The sequence below is a fragment of the Lissotriton vulgaris genome, unplaced genomic scaffold (genome assembly GCF_964263255.1).
Source record: "Lissotriton vulgaris unplaced genomic scaffold, aLisVul1.2 SCAFFOLD_1649, whole genome shotgun sequence".
NCBI lineage: Eukaryota > Metazoa > Chordata > Amphibia > Caudata > Salamandridae > Lissotriton > Lissotriton vulgaris.
The window spans coordinates 37,641-60,379 of NW_028249463.1; the positions used below are offsets into that span (position 1 = coordinate 37,641).

General features: G+C 47.5%; 1 protein-coding gene across 1 annotated transcript in view; it reads right to left on the reverse strand.

Moving 5' to 3' along the window:
- Positions 1-912: 912 nt before the first annotated feature.
- The window catches only part of LOC147663566 (B-cell receptor CD22-like), a 348,558-nt gene continuing 326,731 nt past the window's right edge, over positions 913-22,739 (reverse strand). The window contains exons 7-10 of the mRNA XM_086950354.1: positions 22,613-22,721; positions 21,225-21,288; positions 19,783-19,935; positions 913-5,178 (exon numbers count right to left, since the gene is read on the reverse strand). Of these exons, the coding sequence (XP_086806480.1) occupies positions 5,098-5,178; positions 19,783-19,935; positions 21,225-21,288; positions 22,613-22,721 (407 nt within the window). The 3' untranslated portion in view covers positions 913-5,097. The remainder of the gene's footprint in view (positions 5,179-19,782; positions 19,936-21,224; positions 21,289-22,612; positions 22,722-22,739) is intronic.

Below are 22,739 nucleotides of genomic sequence, written 5' to 3' on the forward strand. Positions count from 1 at the left end.
CTTAGTATAATCGGCCCATAATTCTAGATACAATATGGCATCTATGCCATGTTTCTGGTACATGAAATTTCCAGGAGTGTCCCTAGGGGGGATAGGAATTTCTTCCTCTAGCATCCCTTTCCTAGTTCCTATTTGCTTTAACTTGTTAAAAAACGGCATTTTGCTTACTTAATACTGAATGCTCAATCCTTGCTACTTATTACTGAATACAGCTAGTTACACAAGAACACAATAATGCACATTAAAAACAGTCACTCATACAACGACATTGATCACATGAAGAAAGACATTTAAGAACACTTATTACTACCCCCTATACCGGAAGTACTGCTAAACAGCACAGATACACTGCTGAGAACAGTGCAAGAACTTGAATCATCGGATAAACTGCTAAACAGTACAGATACACTGTCTAAAACAGTGCAGACCGGACTTGTGTACCCAAACCTGTCTAGATACGTCCCAGCAATGGTACTCACCGGGAAGCACAGAAAACAGAAGGCCTCGGAAAACTCGACTGGACTGGACCGGACTCGACTCGACTCGACACGTGGATACTTCGGAAAAACTGGTGGGCCTCTTGACACCTCGGACCTTGCTTCTTTCGGCTAGGCTCTGGTCGGGATCCTCCGCGCTCCTCACCGCCTCGTCTGGGTGCTAATTGCAGTCTTCGTCACCTCCGTGGGCCAGAGGGAGATACAGGAAATCCTGCCGGTACGCGTAGGTTCCGTCTAACTGATGGCAGGGAACAGAGTTTGCAACGCACCAACCGGCGCGTGAGGTGGGGGAGGGGTCCCTATTCGGGCGCCAAAATGTCGTAAATATTTAATTTACCATCTTAATTTCTATGCAGGTAAGTACTTAATCAATAATAACTCAATCGGAAAGAAAGAAACAGAGTCCGTGGTGTTAGAGTTCTTAGGGGTTTTATTCCTTAAAAAGGAATCGTTCCGGAACTGGATATCAGGTTCCTGCAACCACAAAGGGTCCAGGAAGGGATAGAGCATACTTTATTGACATTACATTACTTTTATACTTAATATACATAATAGAAGTCAATGCAGAAGGCGTAACAGCTGAGAGAAACAAGATAAAACACACACGTGGTCATGATACGTAATTAGGAGGCGTGAACTAGGCGTGAACATAGAAGTGTGTGCTAGAAACGTCACAGGTAGGTACCATAAGTGGGTGGCAACAATAAGCAGAATCTTGCAATGTCAGCAGAAATCTGAGGCCTGGATGCGCGCGCAGCTGCATGACGTGTAACTGACGTGAAGCTGAAGGGTGCAGGGGACTTGACATTTCAACTAGCGGAAAGAGACAGGAGTCTGGCATGTCAGATCAACTTGTGCTTCTATCATATCTGATATCTGATGTTTAGGAACTGAGCTATCTGGGCGGAAAGGTCTCTGGGGCAGAAGCTATTCTATACTGACTGTGAGTGCGTGTATAAGCGCCTAAGTGTCTGCATGAGGAGCGTGGGGGCATGGGCCTTCCATGGTAGCGTGGTAACAGAGACTATGAATTACTTGCACAGAGACAGTAAGGCCAGGCCCTTTTTCTCTACAGCTGGGGGAATGTTTACTTAAACTAGTAGGCAGGAATGCATCTTCGGAGAGGAAACAGATAACTCGAAGGTTGAATTCATTCTTGGCAGGCAGCAGGCTGAGCTAAGCGCGGTGGGCCGCGCTGGAAGTAAGGCAGAGTTCACAGGTACGGGGGCAGCCTGGGCAGCCTGGGCTGAGGTTTTCAGAGTCAGAAGGCAGAAAAAGCTCGATGGCAGAAATTCAGGGCCTACTTTGCCAGAGCTGAAAAACGTGTAAAGTACACCACAAAAAGACGTTGGCATGGCATACTTAGGAACGGACTATTCAACCCATTCAGGGTGGGTCGGAAAGAGGACATGTTAACGTTGGACGTAAATGTATTTGCGTCTTCATAGCTGGCACAGGAGGGAAGTTACATGCACTTTAAACTCGTACATGGAGACGGTGGGGTACACGATAGGGAACATAGCTTGGCCAAAAATTTATATTTCCTCAGCTCTAGCGGAGCATCTGCGAGGAAGACCAACCAAGGCTCTTGCCGCAGAATTCTGCACGCGTTGCAGTCGCGCTATCTCTCCTTTGTTGGCGCCAAGAGGAAGAACATTGGCGTAGTCTAGGCGGGAGAGAATCGTGGCTTGGACAATGAGTTGACGAACCTTGGCATCAAAGAAGCCAAGTATGGGGCTGAGACTCCCCAGCAGACCAACACAAGTAGCTGCCACTTTTTTTGTGTGGGTCTGAAAGTTGAGTGAGGAGTCCATCCAGACTCCTAGGTTTTTGACCAGGGTTTTGGGAGGTGCGATGGTGCCTAGTGACGAGGGCCACCAGTGCTCATTCCAGTAGCTGGTGTTCTTTCCAAGGAGCAGCACCTCCGTCTTGCCTGCATTGAGTTGCAGACAGTTGTCCATCATCCATTGGGCCACTGCAGCAAGGCCATCCCTAAATCTCAAGGCCGAAGTGGAAGGGCCTTCCGTGAGAGTGATGGCCAGCTGCGTGTCATCAGCGTAAGACACCAGCAATAGGTCCCACTCTTTAGCCACTTCCGCAAGTGGCTGCACGTACAGATTAAAAAGGAATGAGCTCAGTGCAGAGCCTTGTGGGACTCTCTGTCCGATGGGATGGGGTTTTGATAGAAATGGGGGAGCTGACACCCGGAAGGATCTGTCTTTCAGGAAGGAACGGAACCATTCCAGGGCAAGACCGGAGATCCCTACTGTCTCCAGACGATTGAGTAGGATGTTATGGGACACCGTGTCAAAGGCTGCGCTGAGATCTAGTAGGATCAGCGCAGCACTTTGACCGGCATCGAGGATCGTCCGGAGGTGTTCAGTCGTAGCCAGGCTTTGGCCCGGTCTGAACCCGTTTGGGATGGATCCAGGATGTTGTTTTGTTCCATGTGAAGGGAAAGGGCATTGTTGGCATGGGCCTCAGCAAGTTTGGACAGCCATGGGAGCAGGGAGATAGGTCGGAAATTTTCCGGTTTGGAAGGGTCCAGGGTGGGCTTCTTGATGATAGGGGAGACCCAGGCTTGTTTTCAGGCTGTCGGGACGCTAGCCCATGAGAAGGAGAGATTCAGTATGGAGGCCCGGGAAGGCAGAAAGAATTCGAGAGATTCCATAAATTGAGTAGGTCTCATGGGGTCTGCTGGGGAGCCAGATTTGACTTTCCTGCATAGTTTAGTGAGGTCTTCAAATGAGATTTCTGGTATGTGCGTTAAGGTAGAGCCGTTGGTAATGGAATTGGAAGGGTTGGTCGGAGCGAGGGAGTGCTGTTGAAATGATTTGTATATTATTGTACTTTCTCTACAAAGAACGTGGCAAGGTTGTCACATTGCTGCACGGAGGAAATGCTGGAGGAGGGAGATTTGTTGCTCTGTAGTTCTTGTACCAGTTTAAAAACGACTTTTGCAGGATTCGAGCTCGAGTTAATTTCTTCTGCGTAGAAGGAGGCACGTGCGGCACAGATAGCTTTGTGATAAAGTTTTTGTTTGGATAGGTAAAGAACTTTGTCCCCATTATTGTATCCCTTCTCCAGAGACGCTCAGCTTTTTTGCAGTCTTTTCACATGGCTTTTAGGGTGCCGTTGTACCATGGGTTGGAGGGGGGGGCTGCGCCCTTTGGTCGATTTGGCTGGGATGAGAGCATCTAGTCCTCTGGTAATCCAACCGTGGAAAGCGTCATAGGTCCTATTGATGTCCTGGTTTGCCTCACAATGGAATTCTCCTAGGGTGACATGTAGGTCACTGGTAGAAAGTTTGTGCCACGGTCTCTTTAGACGGCAAGTTGGCTCAGTTCTGTTCAATGTTTCTTTAACTAACATAGTCATTTTAATAATAGCTTGGTTACACTAGGAAATAGTTTGCCAACTTAAGAGTTGCTATGACTCGGCCTTATCTGTAGCATGATCTGTATCTGATAAAAATTGAAAACAATAATCACCATCGATGAATGAGGTCTGGCTGAAATGTATGGTAATAACAACAATGCATGAATGGGTTATTTACCAACAGCTAGATAAATCCTGGCTTTTTACTACATAAAATCTTTGATTTGTTGACAAAAATTGCCAACCATCTTTGCTTTGTACTTTTTCCATGACAATACTTGCACTGACAAAACGGATCCCTTTCTACACTAACTTATTATTCTAAAATAGGTAAACCTATTAATATGATCCCAGTCTTAGCTCTGGAGTACAATGTATATTTCATTCACAACAAAACCAATAAGCTTGCTCTAATTACTGTATGGTATAAGTGTGAAAATAAACCTGAAGACATTTTCATTTTTTTCATTTTCTTTTGTTTACTTCTGTCATTTGTATAATGCTTAAAGTGCTTAAAAATGCATTTATCTCCATTACTTCATGAGGCCATTAGGTTGACCTCAATGTCATCCTCGCATCCATGTTCAGCCTCGTGTTTCTTTTGATGTGCGTCTTCTTTTTCTTTTGCATTATTATTTTATCAACAATATTAGGATTAAAAAGCTTAGTGTAATTGAAAACTCTAACAAGGAATGATTATACAAAAGATGAATCACAAACAGTATTCAGGATATCAAAACGCCTGACTCTTTAATGCTCCACTTATTGTATGCTCTGAAATATTCCAAATAAGTAAAGAGCTGACAGATTCCCCAGTGTGCAGTGACAAAGAAGCTAAGAGAGAAGGCCCAATGCTGACCCATTAAAGAGTCAAATTGATGGATGGATTTTCAGAACAATTACTGACTATGATGTTAACTCCAATTAGAATAGATTGCTCATAAAGTTATACCATGATGAAATGTGTTATGAGCACAGACCCTTTGAAGCAAAGATTGCCACCCCTGCCTCAGACAGATCTTTATTCTTTGTTTGGATACATTGAAAACAGTGGCCACCGCCTGTTTGTCAGGAGTAGTGTGCACACCCAACAGCCTTTTATTGGTTTCAACAATACAAGGAACCGCATGCGATGAAAACATAGGGGTTGTTTGCAAGGTCCATGATAACTGGCAAGCTGGCCCTTATCTTCGATAATCTTGCATACAGGCTCATGATGGTGCTATCTTCGAAGACAATCATAATCAGGTGATATCTGGGATCGGACCAGTGCTGTATAGTGATTGTCCACATTTACATAGTCCTGCGGAACAAAATTTGTGTAACAGAATTATTTTAATATAATGAAATGGCTATCCAAAAAGATTCATAGAAATCAGAAACAATAAGAATGAGGCTTAAACATAATAATTATTGACTCTTAAAGTACTATTACAATATATGCCATACTAAGTCAGACTTTCTAAACAATCTTAACTCTAAAAGACTTTTCCCTGTCTCCTGAATGGGCTACTCGTGGTCTATTCTCGTCCAATAATTTTGCGCTACATTCTTAAATACTTGAATGTTTTAGAATACGGCCCGCGCCATGCAAATCAATGATGTCATTTCCGATATTGAATTCTTGTTATCAAGATGTTATCATAGATCATCCCATGAGAGTTGTCATGTGTGGGTTAACTAGCAGTGCATGATGAGAGCACGAGTAAAAGTTAGTTTATGGCACGCGTTTTAGTTACTAGAAAATAACTAAAACGAGGAAATTTCGGTACATTTTTTAATCAAACAATAATGATTTTCTAAAGCACACGGCTATTCGAAATGTGATCCAGCACTGATAGAGAAGCCCCCATCACAGCCCACCCCAAACAACCCTGGCAGCCTCAAATAGCATAAGGCTTTCCAAATTTGACCTTCACTTTACATCCCACGGAGCTGCAAGGGTGAGGTGGTCCAACGACTGAGCATCAAGGCAGAAGAAGGAAGAGCCTGCCCATTTTTTGTATTTAGTCTTCCCTTTCCCCGAGCCTCTGTTGGGCCCTGGGGACCACAGCCCATGAGTCCGAAAAACAGCAAAAATGGGAGGGGGCCGCACGCCCACTCCCCTGATTCTGATAATGAACACCCTCAGGACAATGTGGGCCAAATCACATAAGAAAAAATAGGAGGCACGCGTCCTGCTCCCCTGCGCCTACTGTGCCCTGGTGCCCACCCTGGGCACCCACCAAGTATCGAGTTGGGAGTCACAGGGGAGTAAGAGGGTCTCTTAAATCCGAGCCACCTTCCGACGTATTGGCAGGGGCCATATTGGGCACCGGGCAATTCCCCGGTGCGCCGCACGGGTGGAGGCCGGTTTTGGGCCCCTGGGGGCCATTTTTGTTACAGGGCCGTTTTTGCAGCACAGATGCAAAATTGGCCCAGTAACAAAATCGGCCGAAAACCGACCCTGGCAAAGAGCTCGGTGGCACCCCCAACCCCCAATATGTTAACAGGCTCAGCGAAGTGGGGTCGCATGGAGCCTCTCCCTTCAAAGTTCATTACTGCCCCCAGAGAATAGGGTCCACAGGCCTTTTTAAGGCTTGAGGAGGGACAGGCACTCACCCTGCCAAATTTGGTGTTATTCCATTTAGCAGTTTTTACACTAAAACTGCCTAAAAAAAGCCTAAGGGAAATGAATGGGGATTTTGCATTTTAGGACCCTCCTCTTGCTCAGCCCTTGCTTGATAGATCACCCTAAAACCTTCTAGGAAGGAGCTGAGGCGGATGAACCTTTTGGGGGTAAAGCTTTGTGAAAATGTATCATTCTCGTATATATGTATATATAGTTTGGCTTAGATGGTGTGGAGTGTTTCGTATAAAGGAGCTTCTCTCCTCCAAAAATGACATAGAGTGCCGTACGGCCAGGTTTTGCATAATATATAGGGCACTCTAAACCTGAAAGGATATTGCTTTTACTAATACTTGGTACTCCCTTGTGCCCAGACAAAGCTTTGTCTCTTTCTCTCTCTCTCTCTCTCTCTCTTCTCTCTGAGAATTCGCATTGAATGTTTGACCAACTTCCAAACCGACAGAAGCCAAACAATCAACCTCTGCCCTTTTCACTCACAGAATCAATCAATCAAGGCATTTGTAGAGTGCGCTACTCACACATGATGGTTTCAAGGCGCTAAGGGGGTAGGGCAGCTATTGGTCAAACAGCCAGGTCTTGAGATATCTCCTGAAGGTTAGCAGGTCCTGGGTCTGCCGCAGATGGGCGGGTAGGGTGTTCCATGTCTTTGCTGAGAGGTGGGAGAAGAATCTGCCACCTGTGGTCGATCGGCGAATGTGTGGAATGGTGGCAAGAGCGAGGTCGGCAGAGCGGAGATGGTGGTTCGGAGTGTAGAAGGACAGTCGATTGTTGAGGTATGCTAGTCCGGCGTTGTGAAGTACTTTGTGAGCATGGGAGAGGAGTTTGAACGTGATCCTCTTGTTGATCGGGAGCCAATGCAGATCTCCTAGGTGGGTGGTGATGTGGCTGTGGCGGGGGAGTCCTAGGATGAGGCATGCGGTGTTCTGTATGCATAGGAGTCTCTTCTGGAGTGTGGTCGTGGTTCCTGTGTTGAGGGCGTTGCCGTAGTCCAGCCTGCTGCTGACGAGTGCTTGGGTGACTTTTCTCCTGGTTTTGGTGGGAATCCATCTGTAGACTTTGCGGAGCATTCAGAGGGTGTTGAAGCAGGAGGAGGAGACGGCATTGACCTGCTGGGTCATAGAGAGCGTTAAGTCCAGAATGAACCCCAGATTGCGTTCGTGGTTAGTGGGTTTCGGGGCAGCTTCCAGCAAGGTAGGCCACCAGGAGTCATCCCATGCAGAGGGGGTGGAGTTGAGGATGAGGACCTCCATCTTATCTGAGTTCAGTTTTAGTCAACTAGTCTTCATTCAGTCGGCGATGGCCTTCATTGCCTCGTGGGGGTTGGATTTGGCGACAACCAGGTCTTTGGTGAGGAAGAGGATCAGCTGCGTGTTGTCAGCATATGAGACGCTGTTGAGCTGATGGGCTCTGACGATGTTGGCGAGTGGTGCCATGTAGATGTTGAAAAGGGTCAGGCTGAGGGATGAACCTTGGGGTACGCCGCAGGTGATCGTGGTGGCTTCGGATCGGAACAGTGGAGGCGGACTCTCTGGGTTCTGCCGGTGAGGAAGGAGGTGATCCAGTCCAGGGTTTTTCCCCGGATCCCTGCGTCGTGGAGGCGTGTGCGTAGGGTGTGGTGGCAGACGGTATCGAAGGTGGCCGAGAGGTCCAGGAGGATGAGTGCTGCGGTTTTGCCCTTGTCCAGTATGGTCCTGATGTCGTCAGTGGCGGTTATGAGGGCGGTCTCCGTGCTGTGGTTCCTGTGGAAGCTGGATTGGGAGGAATCCAGGATGTTGTTTACCTCCAGGAAGAGGGTCAGTTGTCTGTTGGCGGTCGTCGCAATGACTTTGGCTGGGAATGGGAGCAAGGAGATGGGTCGGAAGTTCTGGAGGTCCTTTGGGTCTGCCTTGGGTTTCTTGAGGAGGGTGTTGATCTCGGTGTGTTTCCGACTCTCTGGGAAAAGTGGCGGTCTCGTAGGAGCTGTTGGTGATCTTTCGGAGTTGGGGTGCGATGATGGAGCTTGCCTTTTTGAAGATGTGGTGGAGGCAGGGGTCGGAAAGGTGAGCCGGAGTGGATGGTGTTCATAATTTTAATGGTGTCTTCATCGTTGACGTTGTTCCAGGAAAGCAGAATGTTGGGGAGTTTAGTGCGAGTAGATTCAGGGGTGTCGTAGTTTTCTGTTGTCATCTCCAGAGTGTCGAAGCTGTTGTGGATGTCTGTGACCTTGCAGTGAAAGAAGGTAGGCAGAGAGTTGCAGAGTTCCGGTAACGCTGGTACGTCATTGGAGCTGGAGCTGGGGGTGGCAGTTCTTTCACGATGTTGAAGAGCTCTTTGCTGTTGTGTGCATTGTTGTCGATGCGTTCCTTGAAGGAGTTTTTTTTGGCGGATCGGCTGAGTTGGTGGTGTTTGCGTCTGGCATTCGTGAGGGCTGCGTGGTTGTCGGATGTCTGGTCCTTGGGCTATTGCTTCTTGAGTCTTCTGCAGGTGTGCTTGGAGTTCTGGAGGTCGGCGTTGAACCAGGTGGCTCTCTAGTCGGTGCGCCTGTTGGAGGGTTTCTTGATCGGGGCAAGGGTGTTGGTGCAGTCGTTGATCCAAATTAATCAATAGGGGTAAAGGGGGAAAGAGAGGTAAAGCCGCCCCCCACTCAAACCACTGTAAACAAAATGCACCTTACCTATAATCAATACATCCAACTTTATAGACCAGTAGGGATAATCTGGTGAACCATCTAGATCATCCTGAATGTGTTAAATAACACTAATCTCATAGGTAAAGGATGTAGCCTAAAAGAAAGAATAGATACAGGTTCCCACAGCCACCAGGAAAAATTGTGTGAAAACAGAGAGAGTGCCTCACGGACGTAACTCCCAACGGGGTTCCTGGTTAACAGTATCCGGTATACCCACTTCTCATCATCGGTCACTCTCTCTGTGTGCAGTGTGTAAAGATGACCAACAAATAACGACAACCAAGTGTATAAATATAAATGGTGGTATGTAAAAATTTGCTAATAACAAAAATGCACTAAAAAAGTGTACCAGTGCACCTCTAACCGCAACAACAATAATAAACCAATATGTAAAGTGCAACCAAAGCTGGGTAAAAAAGGATTTGTGGTAAGGGTTGCTAGCTCTCAATCTTTATTCTGGTGCTGCAAGCCTTCCAGATTAAAAATTGATTTTTTCATATACCATACAAGTTCAAAGTGCCGACATGTTTCATTGCTCTTATTTCAGCAATTTCTTCAGGGCAGTATGGGGTTCTTGGTTCATAATCATCACACATACAAATGTATTGGACCTGTATCAAAAATAAAACAGAACACAGAGGTAAAGTCAAAAGCACCCCGAGAACGGGGGTTCATGATAGCAGTCACTCACAGAAAGCCCATCAATGTTTGGACCAAACCTTTACCTTATGATTGCCACATCCGGACGTACCGGCAACCATACATGGGACCCCGTGTCCTCCGATCACGTGTCCTTCGGTAACTTGGTGCAAAAACTCAAGCACACACTCCTGGGTGAAGGCATTTTGCTGGTTGAGTGTCTAAAATAGACCAGTGCTTTCTAATAATTTGTCTCATCTTAGTGGACAAAGGGTCAAAGGTGGTATCCACTGGAAGACAGGTCTGTTTCTCTTTAACATTTCTCTCCAGGAGAGCTTCACATGGGGTGTTTAGCGCTCTCTTTTGTGCATGTTTTATGACTTTCGCCGGGTACTCTCTATTCTTGAGTTTGATGGCAAGCTCGTCCGATTGACTTAAAAAGGTGTCAGTAGTGGAGCAGTTATGTCGATATCTCAAAAACTGCCCCACATGGAGATTATCCCTGAGAGCTTGAGAGTGGAAAGATTGGAAATGTATCAGTGCTCTCGTGATGTACACTCGAGATCAGTTTGTGGTCTGATGCAGTGATATCTACATCAAGATACACTGCTGACCTGTTGCTGGTGGTCCAGGTGAACCTAAGACTGGTATCCGCCTGGTTAAGCCACTGCAAAAATAGCTGGAGTTGGTCCTCTGCACCTGTCCAGATGCAGAGGACGTCATCGATGTATCTTTTCCATACTGCAATATTTGCTAAGTATGGATTAGAAGGATGGTATATCACGCTCTCCTCAAACTGGCCCACATATATGCAGGCCAAACTGGGGGCAAATGTAGCCCCCATCGAAGTTCCAGATGTCTGCAAATACAGCTGGCCTTGGTATTCAAAAAAATTCTTGGTAAGGGCCCACTCTATATACTGCAAGACAAGGTTTGCGGTGCGTCATAAAACCATTCCAGATCCCCCAGAGCCCTCGCTGCTGCCACCAGCATGGCATCCTGGGGGATGCTGGTATACAATGACTCGATGTCAATGGTGACAAGTATTTGAGTCTCAGGGTCAAATACGATATAATTGAGGATGTTTAAGATATCGGTGGTGTCCTGTACATAGGACTTTTGGCTAATCACTGCTTCCCTCAGGAAAAAATCAGCGAACTATGATAGGGGTTCGAGTACTGATTGTATCCCCGAAAGAATGGGGCGGCCAGGAGGAGGACGTTGGGGTTTGTGGATTTTGGGCAGTATGTAGAATACCGGTACCCGGGGCTTAGTATTGATGATAAAATCAGCTTCTTTGGGGGTAATCCACTTTTACATAACTGCGTCTGCCACCATTTGTTTGATGGTATCTTGAAGCTCGGGGTTAGGGTCACGCACAAGGGGATGATAATTACTGCAAACCCCTAGCAGTCTGTATATTTCTGCTTCATAGTCAGCGGTATTGAGTACAACAACCGCCCAGCCTTTATCGGCTGGCTTAATTATGATGGTGGTGTTCTGTTGTAAACACTTTACCGCTGCCCATTCATCCCTGCTCATACTATGCCCATGTTGGCATGTCTGGTTAGCTTCCAGTGCTTCTATTTCTTGCAAGATGCGTTGTTTGAATACTGGGGCCTCAGGCCCAGAAGAGAGTTAGGTGGACAAAAAGTAGAGGGACGGTGTAAATTGGTATCACAAAGAGATAGGAGTGAATTGTCTTTATCAGCAAAAAATGTATGCAGTTTGATCTTACGCATCATCTCAGACATCTCAGTTCTGCAAAGGAATGCATCATGTTTAGGAGTGGGAACGAAGCCCAAACCCTTATTTAATACCCCGCGTTCAGTGCTCCATGTGACCCGGGCTGAGTGTGTCGGCCATGTTGATTGCCCTCTGCCCCTGGCTTGACCCCGTTGTGCCTGTCCACTGCTTCCGCGAGCGCCTCTCGGGGTTTGCCCTAAAGAAGCTCTCAATAGGACCCCCAAATCCTCGTCTGATCTATTCTCTGGGGCGAAATTCACCCTATTACTCGTGAATGTAGGATAGCGATCTGATGTCTCCACGTCCTCACTGCTAGTATTGTCAAAGCGCCAGTTGTTGGGTATGCGCCTATTACCTCTTTGTCCCCCTCTCTGGAACTGCTGGCCCCGTCTCTGAAAGTTTGGACCAAGTGGTAGTATTACTGGTGTGTCATAGTACTCATCCTCAGTATAAGGGAATGCCCATGTGTGTGTGAAGCGATCTAAATTCTTCTTCAGGCCTTTGATCTTCTGGTTGACAAGGTAGGTTTTGTACTCTGACAAATCACCCTGTATCCTAGCCAGCTGTTCCTTGGCATCAGTGAACGCCGTATTATTCCTCAAACTGTCCTCAAGATCCAAAATCTCCTTTAAAAGAGCCTCACTGAGACGTTTTGCAGCGTTGATCCAGTCTGAAGTTGTGGGCTGCTGTGTCGGTCTCGGAGGGTTTGGGTGGAGGGGTTTGGGCAAGAGAGGCGGTGAGCTGATCTTCGGTGACTTTCTTCCAGCTGCGGTGAGGGATGCGTTGCGTTTGGTTGGGTGCGGTGGCTTTCTCGAAGGAGAAGTGGATGCAGTGGTGGTCGGTCCAGTGGAGTTCGGTGGTGTGGTTGAAGGTGACGTGGTCACTGGCGGAGAAGATGGGGTTGAGCGTGTGCCCAGCAGAGTGGGTGGGTGTCGTGAAGTTGTTTGAGTCCGAGGTTGGCGAGGTTGTCAATCAGTGTTGTGGAGTTGTTGTCGTTCTCGAAGTGGAAATTCGGTTTCCGAGGAGGATATAGTCTGTGGAGGCGATGGCGTGCGTGCTGATGAGGTGGACATCGGATTTGCTGAACTGTGGTCGGGGTCCCGGGGGTCTGTAGACAAGGGTTCCCCTGAGGGTGGTGTTGGTATTGAAGTGGATCTGGAAGTGTAGGTGTTCGGCCATGCTGAGGACTTCTTAAGTGCTTGCTGAGATTCTGATGGTGTTCCTGTGGATGATGGGGATTCCTCCTCCTGGTTTGTTGTTGGTCCGGTCCCCGGTCCCTGGGTGTGATATTGTAGTCGTCCGGGATAGCTATGTCCGGTGCCGAGGAGGTGTTCATCCAGGTATCCGTCAAGAAGGCGACGTCCGGGATGTAGGAGTCTAGCAGGTCCCAGAGTTCAATGGCGTACTTGTGGACTGTGCAGGTGTTGAGCAGTATGCAGCTGAGAAGGGTGTGGCCTGCAGTGTTGGGGTGGGCAGGACGAACTGGCATGCACTGGCTGGTGTAGCTGCAGTTTTGGCAGGTGAAGGATCCGTGGGTGAGCTTCGGGATGGCCTGGAAGCAAGTGGAGTTTTGGCTGACGTTGAGTGTGTGGAGGGTGTTGGCGTCGTAGCGGCATCGGGTCCTGTGGAGGTTGCGGGGCCAAGGGGTCTAGTGCTGGGCGCGGTCCAGGCGAGGACGGGACAGACGGAATTGCCTTAGGCGTGCCGGCGGCACGCCAGCAGTCAGCATTTGAAGGGGAGGGAGGGACGAGCAACTGGGAGGCAGGAGCAGGGTGGGAGGTGAGGGGTCAGAGATAGCGATGGGAAACAGCGGGAAATAGAAATACGAGGGGGAACAGAAGCAAAACAACAGTACAATGGCAATCAAGGAATAAATAGAAGAAAAGAGAGAAATACAATGGGGGACAGAGCAAAACAATAGTACAGTGGCAGTCAAGGAATTAAATAGCAGAAGGTTGTACCAGGCAAGATTACAGCAAAATAATGAGAGTAGCACCAGGCAAAAATGCACTGATCACCGCAGTGATCAACACTCAGGGAGAGGAGACCATGAGCCCAGGGCAGGCTTGATCCCTGCACAGGAGGGCCGGCTGGGCACGTGGTGGTGCAGAGCACCGCAGAGCTGCTGGGGAGCTGATGGGGGCGTGAGATCCTTGGACCACGGTCTGAGGACTCATGCGCGTTTGCCCGCAGTGGTCGGCATTTGAAGGGGAGGGGGAGGGACGAACAGCTGGGAGGTGGGAACGGGCAGAAGGGGAGGGGATGGGTCAGAGGATAACGGCAAGACATGGGGGAAAATAGAAATACGAGGCAGAAGCAAAACAACAGTACAGTGGCAATCAAGGAATAAATTGAAGAAAAGAGAGAAATATAAGGGGGGACAGAGCAAAACAATAGTACAGTGGCAGTCAAGGAATTAAATAACAGAAGGCAGTACCCGTCAAGAGTACAGCAAAATAACGATCAATCAATCAATCACTATATTTGTAAAGCGTGCTATATACCCACGAGGGTCTCAAGGTGCTGAGTGTGGAGGGGGGCTGCTACTACTCGAAGAGCCAGGTCTTTAGGAGTCTTCTGAAGATGAGGAGGTCCTGGGTCTGCCGTAGGTGGGTGGGGAGGGTGTTCCAGGTCTTGGCGGCGAGGAAGGAGAATAATCTGCCACCGGAGGTCGCCCGGTGGATGCGGGGGACAGCGGCGAGGGCGAGGTTGGCTAAGCGGAGCTGGCGGGAAGGGGTGTAGAAGCTAAGTCGGTCGTTGAGGTAGGCTGTTCCGGTGTTGTGGAGGGCTTTGTGTGCGTGGGTGAGTAGTTTGAAGGTGATCCTCTTTTCGACGGGAAGCCAGTGAAGATCTCTCAGGTGGGGGGTGATGTGGGTGCAGTGAGGGTTGTTGAGAATCAGTCAGGCGGAGGCATTCTGGATGCGTTGCATTCATCGCAGGTGTTTAGCCGGGAAGCCTGCGTAGAGTGCGTTGCCGTAGTCTAGCTTGCTGCTGACGAAGGCCTGGGTCACAGTCCTTCTTGTTCCGGTGGGGATCCACTTGTAGATTCTGCGGAGCATGCGGAGTGTGTTGTAGCAGGAGGAGGAGACGGTGTTGACCTGCTTTGACATGGTGAGGGAGGAGTCGAGTATGATTCCCAGGTTGCGTGCATGGTCGGTGGGAGTAGGTGCTGTTCCTAGCGTGGTTGGCCACCAGGTGTCATCCCAGGCTGAGGGTGTGGGGCCGAGGATGAGGACCTCCGTCTTGTCCAAGTTAAGCTTCAGTCAGCTGTTCCTCATCCATTCAGCGACTGCTTTCAATCCCTCGTGGAGGTTGGTTTTGGCTGTGGTCGGGTCCTTGGTGAGGAAAAGGATCAGTTGGGTGTCATCTGCATAGGAGATAATGTTGAGGTCGTGTTGGCGGACGACTTGTGCGAGGAGGGCCATGTAGATGTTGAACTGCGTCGGGCTGAGGGAAGATCCCTGGGGTACACCGCAGATGATGGCAGTGGCTTCGGAGTGGAAGGGGGGGAGGCGCACGCTTTTTGTTCTGCCGGCGAGGAAGGATGTAATCCAGTCCAGGGCCTTTTCTTGGATACCTGCTTCTTGGAGGCGTGCTTTTAGTGTGCGGTGGCAGACTGTGTCAAAGGCGGCTGATGGGTCCAGGAGGATGAGGGCCGAAGTTTCTCCATAGTCTAGTTGAGTCCTGATGTCGTCTGTGGCTGCGATGAGGGCTGTCTCAGTGCTGTGGTTACTTCGGAATCCGGTCTGGGATGGGTCAAGTATATTGTTCTCCTTGAGGTTTTGGGTCAGCTGCGCGTTGATGACTTTTGCCGGGAACCGGAGCAGGGAGATGGGCCGGAAGTTCTTGAGGTCCTTGGGATCCGCCTTGGGTTTCTTCAGGAGGGTGTTGATTTTGGCGTGCTTCAAGCTCTCCGGGAAGGTGGCAGTCTCCAGGGAGATGTTGATAACTTTCCGTAGTTGGAGGGCGATGGCAGTGTCAGCTTTGTTGAAGATGTGGTGTGGGCAGGGGTCTGCTGGTGATTCTGAGTGGATGGAGTTCATGGTCTTGCGTGTTTCGTTGACGGTGACTTTGGTCCAGGAGGTCAGGCGGTTGCCGTAGGTGGTGTTCGCTGGGGCGGTGGAGTCCAGTGTGGTAGGGGCGGTTGCGTTGTGGAAGCTGGCGTGGATGTCAGCAATTTTCCAGTAGAAGAAGGTGGCCATTGAGTTGCACAGTTCTTGAGATAGTGGGATCTCGTTTGCTTTGGCGCTTGGGTTGGAGAGTTCCTTCACAATGCTGAAGATCGCTTAACTGTTCTGTGCGTTGTTTTCTAGGCGGCTTTTGAAGGACACTCTCTTGGCTAGTCTGATGAGGTGGCGATGTCTGCGAGAGGCGTCCTTGTGGGCTGTGCTGTTGTCTGGTGTTCATTCGTGTAGCCATTTCTTTTCCAGCAGCATCAGGCAAAAATGCAGTGATCAACTCTCAGGGAGAGGAGACCAGGAGACCAGGGCAGGCTCGAACCCTGTACAGGAGGGCTGGCTGGGCATAAGGCAGCGCAGAGCAATGCAGAGCTGCGGGGGAGCTGCTGGAGGGAGTGAGATCCTTGGACCAAGTTCTGAGGACTCACCACAGTTACCAAGGGGGTTCCACAGGGCTCTTGTCTAAGCCCTACATTATTTAACAACTATGTTACCCCTGTAGCAGGGCTACTGAGGAAGTTGGACTTCATTCCCATCTCCTATGCCAAAGACACGCAACTTCTCCTCTCCATTGATAAATCAGACCCTAACATTCAAGCCACCTTCTCGGAAGGGATGAAAGGCATCGCACAGTGGATGAGGGAAATCTTCCTTCAACTGAATACTGAAAAATCCAAAATTATGTTGTTCAAAGAAGCAACAGTGAGATGGTCCCCTAGCTGGTGGCCCGGAGAATTAGGATCAGCCCTTTCCCCTAAGCAGGTGGTGAAAAATTTAGGAGTTCGAGTAGACCAGAGGAACACACAAACATTACTGCCATTCACACACTCGCCCTACTCCGAAAGGTTCTCCCCCTCCTGCCACTAACCACCTGGAAAACCCTAATCCAGGCTCTGATCATCAGCCGCCTAGTCTATTGCAATGCCCTGCTGATTTCTGCAAAGAACGCATCCCTAAAAAACTTCAAATAGTCCAGAACGCCACAGCCCGTTTGGTAAGCAATGCCCCCCCCCCCCCCAGAACCGCATCTGCTCCGCTAGTCCGGAATGTTTATTGGCTTCCAGTAAAAAAAAGAATTATGTTCAAAATCTGTTGTTTGATGTGCAAATCCCTAACCAACATGGGCCCCAGCTATCTAACTACACAGTATTGGTATGCAGTTCCTAACATAAAATGCAGGGTTTATAGTGTTCTACGCATGGACTTCATAACTAATATGAATTCCCGTCGCAGTGGGGAGAGGGAACCTCTCCTTTCGGAAAAAGACCCTCACACACCCAGCCAGCTAGGTGTCTTGCTTCATCCTCGGGTCTGCTTCTTATCGGGTGCAATACCCGATCGGCACCCGTGGTGGGGCCTTGTTGGCGGAGATTTTTTTTCCTTTTGCCAGTGAGTGAAGTGCGTGTGAGGGCCCTAAAAGAGTGTAGGTGAAGAGTGAGTGTAAGGAAGTGGGCTAAAATAGAGGAGGAGGTCCATTCAAAACAATTTTAATGAACGTGGCCCCTACCCTAATTAGAAATGGAACAAGACACGTAGCTTCACTCTAGGATATGTAGTCTATGCGCTTGTTGAGAAAATGGAGGTCAACATGTTTCTTGCCTATTAACTTATTAGATGGCAATTCATCAGGACCAGTAAGGATCTACATACACTTTTTGGTAGTGGTCAACATGGGGAGAAAGAGTGTAAGTGACCACCAATACAGCACCCTAAAAAGTGGTACCTTGTAGATCATAAAAATAACCTGCAATAAAACAAGAAATGCCAACAACATTAAAATATACTTTCCACAATGTTCTGATTCAAACTGGAACCAAGTGCACCACACAAATATTATGATGCAACTAAGGCATGCTGAAATACCATCAATTAAAGTGACTCATGGCATGCGTGATGTGAGCACACTGTGCCACTTCAAATGGTACAGTGTAATTACACCTGAGCAGAGGTGAAGAGCAAATAGCACAGTGAACTCACCCCATTAGTTGCCTGGCATAAGTACCGGGCTCATGTAGACACTCGTATGTAGTGTCCTGGCAGTTAGAAAAACCATACGTAAAATATTTAACAGGGTCACTCGCAGTAGGACTCATGTGCATTGATCACCGGAACATCGAGTCTGAACGGTGTATAAGGGCCCCCCAGAGACCTACCATGACTGCGTGTTGCCACAATCATGCTCAAGCATCAAAAGGAGACACACCAACGCGGAAGAGACATACCCCCTTGGTGCTGCCCAGTAATCCGTGGAACCGGTGGGTGACCAGTGAGTGCTCCGATGCATTTTTACTTTGCTTTCCCACTCCGCCTTGATCTTCAATCGAGCTGGACATTGCAGACGTAGGGGTCTAGGCTTGTTAAAGGCTTTCCGCAATCAGCCATGTGCACTAAGCCCTATGAAATGGTTCGGCTACCACTTTGCCCGGCCCCGGTGTCTTTCTTCTGCGTGGGGCACCGTTGAGTGTACTGGTCATACTAGGTATTATTCTATACAGCATACAAGCTCTCCCTTCCAGGCCTTTTCTTTTGTGTTGCATTTGTGAGAGGACTTGTAACCGTAGTCGGTTTCACGAATCCCAATGTTAGAATGGGTGTTGTGTACCCTTTATGTGTGTGTGAGTATGTGTCTATTTTGTTCAGTTTTTTCAATCATTGAAAATGGTGGAATGTTCTTAAGGAGGTTAGGCACTATTTCCAATTCCATTTTTAAATTTGCATTTCTCCAGTCCTTCTGACTGGATTTTTGTTGTTTTGGTGTCAAACACTTTAATAATTATGAGATTCTACTCTATTTTTGGTCTTGTAGTGTTTTTTTACTTCATTACTGTTTGACTTGCTGCACATATACTTTACACCGTGCCTCTCAGTTAAGCCTGACTGTTTTGTGCCAAGCTATCAAAGGGTTAAGCACAGGTTAATATGGGGTTTGCCTGCGACTCCACAGTGACAGGAATTGTAGTTGCTTCGTGAGAAGGGTTTCACGCCCCTCAACCAGTAACCCAATTTCCACATTGGTGTTCAGTAGTGGAGATTTGGACTTCTGTTTGTGCAGTGTTATTCAGTGATGTTATGTTCCACTAAAATCCAAGATAAATAATTTGATTCTAATGTGATTTTCCTTAAATTCCCCTAGATTGGCTCTTTTGCTTTTTCCAAATATACTTTGCTACCTAACTGTCTGTGGGCATACCTGCAGTAATGGAATTTGAGTTGGCCAACCTGAGAAGTTACACCATGATTGAGTTCAAACAGTTCTGTATGGAAAGGGGACTGCAAATCTCAAAGGGCGCTAAGCAGTTGTTGCTCCAAAAAGTTCTGAGGGTCTGGACATAGGCCCACAAAGCTGCTGAGAGAAACAGAGAATGGTAATGAGGAGGATGATATGGATGAGCAGGAGCAGGGTCTCGATACCAGCCCTGAGATTCAGAGAAAGGGCATGACTCCTCTCCTGAGATGAATCTTCCTGTCAGAAAGGGAAGCAATGCATCTTCACTGGGCCTGTCGCCAGAGTATCTGGCAGACAGGAAGGCAGAGAGAGCGTTTCAGTTGCAAATGGTCATACTCAAGATGGAGGAGAGACTAGCTTTAGAGTCATTGCTCATGAAAGGAGTCCCAGAGTGCTGAACGTGAAAGCCAGACAAGCAGAGACAAGCGATCACGGTGGCAGCTACCCCCTTGTCTGAAGTGGGCAAGAAAGTTTGCATACCCAAAAATCTAGTGCCCAACTATGTGATACGGGAATGACATAGACATGAGTTTTTCTGCCTCTGAGGTGATCCTTAAGTTACACATGGTCATAGAAGAGTTTGTGGGGAGCATCACTCTGGAAACACATGTGGAGGGATAGTTTGCCTACACTTGAGGTGGGGTCCAGATAAAATACAATCCAATGAAAACCGTCCTCGTCACTAAGTTTGGACTCACCTCAGAAATGTACCTCATTAGGTTGAGGGATAAACAAAGGATGTAGAACCAGACACTAAAAGGTTGGGTGCACGGCAGCAAAGTTGATCAATCAATAAGTGTTCTGTAGAGTGCAATACTCACCGGTGAGGGTCTCAAGGGGCTCAGGCCAGTGAGGGAGGGGGTTGTGAGCAGCTGTGCTGTGTTATTCGAAAAGCCAGGTCTTGAGGTTCTTTCTGAATTGGTGCAGTGTTGAGCTTCGTCAGAGGTGGAGGGGGAGTTTGTTCCAGGTCTTGGCTGTGAGGTAGGAGAAAAATGTGTTAAAGTACACCATCAGGGTAACCCTAATTTTTCATCTTTGTAAAGAAATTGTGTGAAAAGATTGTTGAAGTCATTTTGGGTACCCTAAATAGTTCACTGTTTGGTCACTGTCCAGACCAAGGTTGTTCAGAGAATGATTTTTCGGAAATAAATTTGAAACCAACTTGGGCTTTCCTCTATTTTCCTTCTTCAATTTTTCCTTTATTTGTTTACTTTTTTCTCCAAAATTTGGGACTTGAGCTTGCTCAGGGTTTTTTAACAAAAAGGTAGGATTTGTTGAACGAGTCACGTTTTGAGTTGTCCAATAAGTTCAAAGTATAATATATGTAATATATGTGATGTATGTGTCAAAACAGGTGTGGTTTTTGTAAAAGTTGTATACTGGTTTTGTTCTGCATAATTGATATATTTTGAGGGATTTCAGTAGAACAAACCTAGCCCCAGGGGACCTGGGGAGCACTGTAAATGGAAAAGGGAAAATGTTCCTCAAAGGTTAGCAGGGTTGTAGCCAAGCTTCCTGAACGTAGCAATTTGGAAATGTTATAGGGTGGAGTTAAAGGGAAAAGCTGTGGTGCAGCAAGGGTGACGTGCCATAATGCAAGCAATTCAAATTATCCCAACAGAGTATCAAGAGAAAGCCATACTTAGGTGGATTCCTTACACCCCTGACCGGTGACACTGCACTAAAATTAGATTGATCTGATTATGGGTTGCATATTCCATGTAAAAACTATTGGGTGCCCTGGCGCTCAAAACAGTAAGTTGACCATGCACAGAGATTATTGAAAAAGGTGTGTATTCAGAACTTTGCGGAACCTGCGTAAAATCGGTTCTGAGAAGATTGCCAAAGAAAAGCTATTCCAGGCCTGATCAGTCGCACATCCTCTGTGGCGGGCTTTGAAATATCTTGGAAGAGAATCCAGGTAACAGATTTAAGAATAGTCTGTGGGGATGAAAACTGAGCAGAAGCTGTGACATGTAGTTTGTGGGAGCGGCCAAATGGATCTCCTTGTGGCAAAAGCAGAGCAGCTTAAGAACACCGCTGGAGGCAGGGAAGAGGTAGGCTAGTTTCCTCTTTACCATCCTTCCAGGGTGTAACCACAGTTCCCTTTAGACTGACCTGAGCAGACTTGGTTCACAGGGTCAGACAGATGGAGGCAGCTTTAGGTAAACTGGCAGAGGATCAGCTCGTAGGCTGCTGTGGTGTACAGTAGGCCTCTCATACAAAATGAATTTGTACACATGAAAAATGTTTCTGCACTCACCCCATCATGTCTGGATTCCGGCTCCACTTCTGTGGGACTGGTAGTGTTGCCCTTCTTCTTGTTCCTCAATAAAAACACAATGTGAAATAAAATGAATATTCGTGATCCAACTATTCGCGCAAGTGTACAGGGCTTTCAAGATTCCAAATATTCAGATGAGACCTGAATCAGTAATTTTTGCAGAGTTTTATATAGCGCGAACTAGACCCGAACCAAATCGGGTATCGGAGCGCTTTACATAGCACCGGTTAAGATTTAGATGCGTCACTTTGTAAATAGGGTGCAACAGGAGGCATGTTTTACGCCGCTGGTGCGTCACAAAAAGAGATGCAACGGAAGCGCAAAACTGTTGCAAGGCCTCTTAAATAGGGCCCTTTGTGGCAGATCTATGAGGAAGTGCTGCAGCGTGGCACTGCAAGCCCTTTGGTTGTGCCACGCTGCGGCACTTCCGAAGCACAGGGATTCAATATATTTACAAGAATAAACTGCAGCCATGCGCTGGAGCAGGCCCCCTTGCACCATTGTGCAAGGATAACTGCGTCGTGGGGAGATTATTTTTCTGCAGGAAGGAGCACCTTCCTGCACAAAAACAATCACAACAGCATTTCCCTCTTTCAATGCGTGCTGTAGAATGCATCTTTTTCAGCTCATGTCATTAACCCTATTATGTAGCTTGACCAGAGCTGAAGAAACAGACAGTAATACGCCATATCTTGTAAATACAGAGAATTCCTGCCCTTTTTCTATTGACACTTGGCAGTGGAGCAGCAAGACTTGCTGCACTGCCCTGCGCCAAAGTATTGTAATTGAGGCCCAGAGCCTGTACACGGTCAAAACCGGCCCAATTTGTAAACAGGGGCCACTTTTTAACTATTCAATTCACTCATTTGGATTACTTTTATTTTGGTGCATAGGCCTATTTTCTGTCCCAGTCCGACCCTATTTTGTGCTATATAAATCTGCAAAAAAACAAAGGCTAGCAGTAACAGGGAAAATGTTAAAGCTCTGCTTTTTAGCTGTGTTTAACTGTTGACCGCGTTGTTAAAAAAATATACTTTTTACTGATTTTAACTTCATAGATCCATTTATGATTTGTTTAGTCACGGTGCAATAGATAACACAAATTCATACATTCATTTATTAAATTGCAGTTCTTACACTGAAAGGTCTTTTGCCCGACCATTTTGGAGTGGTTAACGTTTCAACTAAAGCTCTCAGCTAAACATATTGTGTGCACTGCTGTCTCTCTTGGGTAAACATTTACAAACTGATTTACTTTTCTGGTGGGTAGGTGCTCGTTTGTGCAGCAAAGAAACCTCTCTTTCTAGTGTGCATGGGGGTGCTATTTCAGAGGTATGCACAGGATAAAAATGTGCATGAGGACGCACTTGATATATCGCCACGCAGGCACAGCCACTGCAATGGATACTGCCACCCCCGCTGCCAGGAAAATGCAAGTCCATAGGCCAGGGTGAGACCGCTTCCTGTGAAATCCATCTAGAATAGAGCACAAGA